Source organism: Marmota marmota, unplaced genomic scaffold, assembly GCF_001458135.2.
Source record: "Marmota marmota marmota unplaced genomic scaffold, marMar, whole genome shotgun sequence".
Taxonomy (NCBI): Eukaryota; Metazoa; Chordata; class Mammalia; order Rodentia; family Sciuridae; genus Marmota; species Marmota marmota.
In genome coordinates this window covers 11035-19614 of record NW_026009015.1, presented here as the reverse complement: position 1 = coordinate 19614, position 8580 = coordinate 11035, and the positions used below count along the sequence as shown (strand labels likewise).

The 8580-nt window shown below is 47.8% G+C and overlaps 1 protein-coding gene across 13 annotated transcripts in view; it reads left to right on the top strand.

Annotated features, from left to right (window-relative positions):
- LOC107133804 (protein FAM156A/FAM156B-like) overlaps positions 1 to 8166 on the top strand; it is a 19332-nt gene extending 11166 nt beyond the window's left edge. For 8 of the 13 annotated variants that reach the window (XM_048797739.1, XM_048797742.1, XM_048797737.1 and 5 more), the window contains one exon: positions 999 to 2455. In XM_048797739.1, the coding sequence (XP_048653696.1) occupies positions 1119 to 1763 (645 nt within the window). In that variant the 5' untranslated portion in view covers positions 999 to 1118 and the 3' untranslated portion in view covers positions 1764 to 2455. Of the gene's footprint in view, positions 1 to 794; positions 888 to 998; positions 2456 to 2905; positions 6557 to 7790 lie in introns of those variants that run through there. The other 5 variants (XR_007345434.1, XR_007345435.1, XR_001502393.2 and 2 more) reach the window with 5 other exon arrangements.
- The last annotated feature ends 414 nt before the right edge of the window (positions 8167 to 8580 follow it).

The window sequence follows — 8580 nt, the reverse complement described above, 5'->3', positions numbered from 1 at the left end:
CCCTCCCTTCCTTCCTTCCTTCCTTCCTTCCTTCCTTCCTTCCTTTCCTTCCTTCCTTTCCTTCCTTCCTTTCTTTCTTTCTTCTACCAGTTCAGTTTCTGTAAACGATAGAGGACTGTCTACGCTACTTCATCCTGGGTGAATTTTGGTGGCTTACAATTTTCCAGCAACTGGTCCATTTCAACTAAGGTGTAGCATTTATTTTCATGGTGCTGACTGCAGTCTGACCACGTCGTTCTTTTTGTTCTCTGAGTCTGTAGTGAAATCTCTTCTGCCATCCCTGCTATTTATACCTTCTTTCCTCCCTCTTTTGCCCTTCCTGCTAAAGATGTATCAATTGATCATTTCAAACAACCAGTTTTCCATTTAATGGAGATTCACCATTCTTTTTTCTCCCCCCCTTCGCCGTCCCCCCTACCCCCCTACATGTGTTGTTTGCATTGTCGTGGTTTTACTTCCTGGTTTTTTAGTAGAAGAAATTCTTATTTACACGTATCGGGACTTTTGAGATGATTTCCATCAGTACGAGCAGCCTTTTTAACTAGATGTAAAGCCACTGATCGTGAAGGCAGAAATTCCCAAGGGTGTGTTGTCACCGTGGTACAAATATGTACAATTTACTGAAAGTCTACTCGATGAAAGTATTCGAATGCTTATGAGAAGAGCACGTGTTAGCCAGGCATTGCTTGTTCTTATCATCGTTCCTGAGCCTGGGTTACAAAGAATCTGCACGGAGTTAACCTCGTTCAATATGTTTCTCCATGTTACATCACATGCCTCATGGATGCAATCAGTGGTGCCATTTCTCAAACCTTTATGCTATGCCATCAGCATTCTAAGCTCTGGACATGTGTTATCTCATGTCATCCTCGGAGGAAGCCTAGAAGGTGGGTCTCATCATCAGCCCCATTTTACACCTAGGAAGCGGAGGGACAGAAAGGTGGAGTAAGATGAATAATCACGGGTTTTCTTTCTTCTCTTGTCACCCTTTGTTGCAGTCTGGTGTGTTCTGGCCACACGCTTCCCTCGCCACCTCTTAGCTATTCGAAAACCTCCAGCTTCACCTTCCCGGCTAGACCCCCGGGCTGGGCGGAGCTTCTAGCTCTAACTGGACCCCCATGGATCCACTCCAGAAATGGAACCCAGCGTTGGTTTCCGGATCTTCCCAGGTGACCGCTGGGGAGAACTCGCAGGAGGGTGCGGCAGCCTCTCAGCCTTCTTCCTCGGAACAGCTAATGATGGGCCTCAGCGGCCTGAACCCCAGTCCTGGTCCTGGCCTCTCTGCCCCTCTGCCAGAGGGGCTGTTCCAGCAGCAGTACAGGGAGGAGAAGACCCTGCGGGAGCGGCGCTGGGAGCGGCTGGGCTTCCCTCAGAGGAAGAAAGCATTCCTGGGTCACCTGAGACGCAGGCACCGCGATCACATGGCACCTTACCCAGTGGAAAGGGAGACCAGGGTCTACCCCACAGGCGACAGAGCTCAGAATCGGTTCCGATGTGAATGTCGCTACTGCCAGGGCCACAGGCCGAGTATTTCTGGGCTCTCTGGCGAGAGGAATGGGGCCCCCAACCCTTCCTCCTGGGAAACGCTAGTGCAGGGCCTCAGCGGCTTGACCCTCAGCCTGGGCACCAACCGGTCTGGCCTTCTGCCAGAAGGGGCACAGCAGCAGCAGCAGGAGCAAGAGGAGAAGTGCCAACTGGAGAAGCAGCAGGAAAGCAAGAGAATGTTCCAGAGGCTGCTCAAGCAGTGGTTGGAAGAAAACTGAGAGCCCCCTGCCCCCTTTCATGGGGCGGAGACCTGAAGGGATTCACAGTGCTGTGTTGCCAAGCTCCTGGGGGTGGGCTCCTTCTGGGGACCAGACAGTCAGCTGTTGTCGGAGGAGTCCCAAGACTAGTTTTGTGACTGGATGGATTCCTATTGGCGTGAGATTTGACCCACTCCCAGGGAGGTCCTCCTCTTCCTGCCTGTCATCTGTGAAGCGCTGTGGGGCACCCTGGGGCAAGGGAGACTGCACACCAGTGGACCTCACCTCATCCCATATGGCTCTCATGCCGCATGTTGTCGCTTTCCCAGCCTGGATCTGCGTCTTTGCTCCCTACCTTGTTGTCAGTAAGATATAAGATGTCTATGTAGTGTGAATGCCTTGTTCATGTCCTTGTGCTTTTGTGCCGTTTTATCGACTGCCTCCTGGGAGCAGTGCTAGGGCTGTTTGAAATGGCGGTGCGCAACACTGAGATCCAGGTTCGAGAATCTGCAGCTAAACAAAGTGTGGGAAAGGGATGTGGCATTGGAACTTGGTGGCTCACTATTGTACTGTCTGTGTAAACTATTATGACTATGATAAGCTAACTGTAAGTAAATGTTTCCCTGCTCCTTAACCATTGAGTAGTATTCCCCCCGCGCAGGATTTTCTGATGAGGTCAATACCAAATAAACACGTGTATGAAAGGAAAGTAACTTTAGAATTCAGGTTTGTTGATCGATAGTGGTTTGTTTCTTGTTGGACCTTGACATCCCCGACCAGCAGACCAGAGCATGTCAAGAGGAGCTCTGCACTGTGGAGATTCAGAATGGGGGAGAAGGGGGCTCAAGAACCCTGTCCGGTCACTGTTTCAGGTGCTGTAGTGGGACCAGCATTCAGACCAGTCAGGCAGCGAGGTTGGAAGCAGGGTCCCCAGATCCCAGTAGGAGCCCATGCTGGTTGCCGCTGATGCCCTGGCTGAGGGGTCCAGGGCCATTCCTTGTCACCCAGTGCACTGGTTTGGTGAAAGTGTACAGCAGTTTTCCGCCTGCTTCCTGAGAACCAGAGCATCACTGAGTTATTTCAAAACTGTATCTGGATTTAGACACGTTGTCTTTTGATTTCAGGAAGCCTGAGTGATTAAATCTACCTATTTTCCCCTACAGAAGCCCGTGATGTGTATCCAGCCACGGACCATGTGATTCCTCTGAGCCGAAAACAAATTCTGCTTTGTGTCAGTCTGTTTTTAGGGAGGCCCCAGCACTACATTGCTGCAGAAGTCTGCGCGTCTCCTGCCAACACAAGTGGCTTGAGAGCAGGTAAGTTTCTTAGATTTTCAACTTGGGATCCCCTCAGAGAACTTGAGAGCTAAACTGACCCGATCAGGATCTCGTCTCCCAGTTCCAAGGGAGAGGGTAAATAAAGAAGGGCGAATTCTTTCCTGAAACTCAAAGGCCTAAATCCTAGAACGGGGATTCTGCAGTGTTCAGAAGGGATGACAGGGTGATGCACATTGGCTGGTTCTTTACCAGGTGTCAGACAGTATCCTGCGTGTTTCTATATGTTAGCTCTTTTTATCCCCACCACAGACCCATCACTTAGGAACAATGTCAGCCCCACAGTAGAGAGCTTGGCCAGGGTCCCCTGGGCGGCAAGAGGCAGAACTGGCACACAAGCCTAGGCAAGGTGGAGTCTAGCTGGCAACCTGAACCTGTTCCCCCTTTGTAATGGCTATTGCAAAGTCACCTTACTGACACCTCATGCCTTCAAGGACTGACACCTCATGCCTTCAAGGACCAAGTCTTGGTAAGATGTGTTGTTGAATCCTCAGCACAGCGCAACAGGGCAGGGATGCTTATTTGTCGCTGAGAGTCTGTGGAGGTTGTAAAGTGGTGGCCAGAGAGGCAAGCCTTTGTCTGACTCCCCACACACTGAGTCACGCTCCTCAGACCTCGCCTCACCATCCTCAGTTCATCGGCCACACCAGCTCCGTGATGCCAATGACGACCAAGCGTTAAACCAATCCCCCGGGGTTCAATTTCCACACTTTAACTCCCCCTAGTCTAGGCCATGCTGACGGTTGTGGTGGGGAAATGAGGAAGAATGGCGCCATTGGTCCTTGCCCTTAGGCACTGAGCATTGAATCAGGGAGGAAGATTGGGCACTGTCTCAGTCTCTTTTGTAACAAGATACTACAGACTGGGCAATTAATACAGAAGAGAAAGTTATTTCTCATGGTTCTGGATGCCTGGAAGTCCAAGATCAAAGTACCTGCGTCTGGTTTCTGGTGAGGACCTTCTTCTCACATGGCAGAAGGTGGAAGGGCAAGCGGAGATGGACGTCGTTCCTTTCATGGCAGTGGAGCCAAACCCATTCACACAAGCCCCCTTTTAACAGAATTAATGCATTCATGAGGGCAGATCCCTGGGGACCTAAATACTTCCCGTTAGGCCACAGCCCACCCCACCCAACCCCGACACTACCACATTGGGGTTTAAGTTTGCACATCAGTTTCAGAGGGGACAAAAAGGTTCAAACCATAGCATGCACCAACGGATGGGCTAGGGAGCAGGCAATCGATCCCTTGTGTGGGGCGGTTTGTTCAGGGTGAGAGGAGTGAGAAGGAACCCCGTTGGGGCTCCTCCATGCAGACACGGAGGGCTTGTGGAGGAATTCATTACTACAGAGCAAATCAAAGTATGCAGGAGATTGTGTGGAGAATGGCACCATATCCCCGCCTCCAAGACAAAGGTCTCTATACCCATGGATGGGTTGTAGGAGGGGTTCTGGAAGGGATGTCTCAGACATCAGACTATCCAAAGCTACAGGCTAGGAGCTGGAATCTCATGGTGTCCACAGACATCCGACATGTCAAATTCTAAACTGGACACTGAATGAAAGGTACCAGCAGGCAAGAAAACACTGGGGCAGAGAAAGGTTACAATGGATGCACAGGATGAAAACCTGGACAGATTTAGAGCATTCCTATGAAACGGAGAGAGGAAATGAAAAATATCTTCCCACAATTGAGAAGTCAGGCCCAGGTGACTTTGGGGGTGAATTCTACCCAACATTTAAAGAAGAAATAGTACCAATCCTTTGCAGACGCTTCCAGAATGTGGAAGAGGGTGGGGGGTTGGGGGGCATTTCCCAACTCATTTGGTGAAGAGCATTTACTCTGCTACTAAAGCCAGACAGAGACATCGCAGGAATGCGACAGACCGATATCCACCATGAATATCAACACAAAAAGGCTGAAGAAAATATGAACGAGTCAGGTGTAGAAGTGCAAACCTGTAATCCCAGCTATTTGGGAGACTGAGGCCGAAGGATTCAAAAGTTTGAAGCCGTCCTGGGCACCTTAGCGAGGCCCCGTTGCAAACTGAAAAAGAAAAATTATTTTTACAGGGCCGGGAGTGTACTTCAGTGGTAGGGCGCATGACCAGCATGTGTGGGGCCCTGGGTTCCATCCTCAGTGGCACCAAAAATAAAGAAAATATTCATGAACCATATCCAGCAACAGATACAAAATGTTACGCAACATTTCCAGGTAAAATTTCTCCTAGGAATCCACGATTGGTTAACATTCCAATTTCAATTAAGGTCTTCCACCATGTTAATATAATAAAGGACAGAAGCGGCATCATCATCTTGATAGGAAAAGAAAAGGCGTTTGACAAAACCCAAGACACATTCATGGAAAAAGAATTTCTCAACCAACCCCACATGGTTAGAAGGAAAGGCTCTCAACCTATAAAGAGCATCTACCATAAACCTACAGCTGACATTATATATTGTAGTGAAATAACAAACACTTTTCCCGTAAGACTGAGAGCAAGGCAAGGATGCTCGTTCCCACCGTTCTCTCCACAGGTTCTATCTGGTGCAGTCACGTAAGAAAAAGAAGTGGAAACGTGGATACATTAGAAAGGAAAACACATGACCACTCAGAGACGTGCTGTGGTTTGTCCCCTCCAAAATTCATGTTGAAATTGAATCCCCATTTTGAGATCTTAGGAGGGGCCTGTGAGAGGTGATGAGCGCTCTGCCCTCACCAATGGACTAGTCTAGGACGAATCGGGTAAGAGGTTAATGGGTTGATCTGGAGAGTGGGTCTGCTATGAAAGCCAGTTAGGACGGGACCCTCTCTGATGCTCCATGTCTCCCTGCCACGAGATGCCCTACTCCACCTGGGGACCCTGCCGGGAAGAGGGCCATGGCCAGATGGGGAACCTCGACTCAGAACCATGAGCCAAAATAAACCTCTTTCCTTTATACCTTCCCAAGTTGAGGATATTGGCAACAGCAAACAGGCTAAGACAACGTGTACTCCATGCTTATGGCAGTATTATTCATGATGGCCCCAGATGAAGACAATTAAATGCCTGCCAGTTGTTGAAGGCATAAATAAAAGGTGGAAAAAATAAAATAAAATAAATGAAAAAGTGGAATTCAGGTATCCATATAGTAGAATATTAATGAGCAAAGTACAGGGACAAACTACTAATACGTGCTATGGCTTGTTTGAAACTTGAAAATATTTTCCTAATGGCCAGAACCCGGGGAGTGGGGAGAGGGGAAGTCCGCTTCTTGCATGAGTCAGTTTATAGGGAATTCCTGGGCCTGGCGGTAGTCATGGAGATTGACTGCTACATGGGTATGAGGGAATCTTTTGGGGGCAAGGGATAGAAGCATTCTGAAACAGGGTTGTGGTGATGGTTGCACAACCGCATGAATGTACAGAACGTCACTGCATTGTACCTTTAGTTGCATGAATTTCATGGTATGCCTCAATAAAGATGTTTTTAAAAATGTAATGCACACGTGGAAGTTAGTCACGGGGGAAAGGTGTGCAGTCGTTTCTCTACAACAGTAAGGAATCTGTTGCTCTCTCTCTTTCCTTCTTCTGGGTCCTGCCTACATTTCCTGCCTATTTCCTGCATCCCCCATGTGCACTTGATGCTCCAGCCAGACGGTGGCACTGTGCACGTCTGGGTAGAAGGTGTGCTGGTGAGTGCACAACATGACTGTGTGTGTGCACCAGTATGCCTGCGCAATCATGAGCACAATTCCATAACTGTGGGCAGGTTCCCATAATCCATCCTGCGTCCTAAATTCCATGTACGTCATTTTTTACTCACGAATCTCAAGGATCCGGCTTCAGTCTCCCTGGTAACCAACCTCGGCTCTCAGCTTCAACCTCTGTTCCCAGGAAGACATCAGAGTGGGGAGGGCTGTTGTCTCACTCCAGGGCCCCCTGCCTGAACAAGGGACCCTGTGGAGGTGAGCAGCAGCACGGTTTCCAAGACAACGGCATTCAGAGGCCTCACCACCTGTGAGGCCCTCCTCCTCCCCTCAGCCATCAAGTAGGAAAGGGGACTTTGTGGAATAAACACACTCCTGACTCCTTGAGATTTATCTACATATGCCTATAAAATGAATGGCTCAAACATAGCTCTCCACAGGGAAGATACCCAATCAACCTTTTGGGGGGAAAAAAATCAGTGAACAACAAACAAGACCCTCAAGCTCAAGATTGTATTTGAAAACAAGACAGGGGGAGGAGGAGTGTGTGTTTAGGATTCTCAGCCTCAAGCTGCGCATGAGATCTCTGGTGGAGTGATTTTAAGAACAGATGCAGGGCCGCCGTCCCCAGAGATCCTGATTTAGTCAGTCTGAGATGAACCACCACCAGCACCACCCCTCCCCCCGCAATGAGTGTTACCTTATGTTCCACTGAGGAAAGCCTAGGCTGCAGCTGTGGAAAAGGACACGTCTTTATAGGAGGAAAACCAAAATCAGAAATGAGAGGCCCCTCCTTATGAAGGAAAGCAGGTTTTCATCATTCACTGCTGTGCTGTACAGATTTCTTAGGCTAAGGAATGGGGAAAACGTTTCACAGGAAATGCATGTTTTCAAACAGTACACTACCCTTGAAGATCTCTGTATTTCTACAGTTGCAGTTTTGATGTAGAAACCCTGCATTTGCTAATGAAACATGAGATTCTTTATTTCTTCTGATGATCCCTTGTGCTTGGGTTCTTTTCACAGTTGGTGAACTGTTGTACAGCACCTTCATCAGATACAGCACAGCAGTTATTTGAAAACGGAAGATGGCTCCAATTTGTGTCAGTTGATGTGGGTGAACCAGCTCTTAGGCATACTTGCTAAGTGTGTTGAGTTGCATTTGTGACGCGCTATGAGACCTTGTAATCAAATTAATTCGTGTGTTTAGGCAACAGTCCAAATAGTGCCAGGAAAATTGATGATGAACAATAAGATGCAGATGCAGCAATGCCTTATTTCAAACACAGACACGGAGAGGTGTTTCCCCAACCATTCTTTAATTTTTAATTTTTTTTATTTGCAGATTCTTTTTTTAAAAATTCTTAATTGTCCTTTTTAGTTATACATGACAGTAGAATCTATATTGATGTTATATATATTTATACAAGCATGGGATATATCTTATTCTAATTAGGGTCCCAGTCTTGTGGATGTACACAATGGTGAGATTCACTTGAGGGTATTCACGTACGTACATAGGAAAGTTATGTCAGATTCATTCCGCTGTCCTTCCTATTCTCATCCCCACTCCCTTCCCTTCATTCCCCTTTGTCTAAACCACTGAATGTCTCTTCTTCCATTCCTCCCACCCTTTGTTGTAGATTGGCATCCACACATCAGAGAGAACATTTAACCTTTGTTTTTGGGGGGATTGGCTTATTTCACTTAGCATGACAGTCTCCAGATCCATCCGTCTACTGGCAAATGTCATAAAAAGTCACTCTTCTTTTATGACTGAGTAATATAATGTTTTATATATATATATATATATATA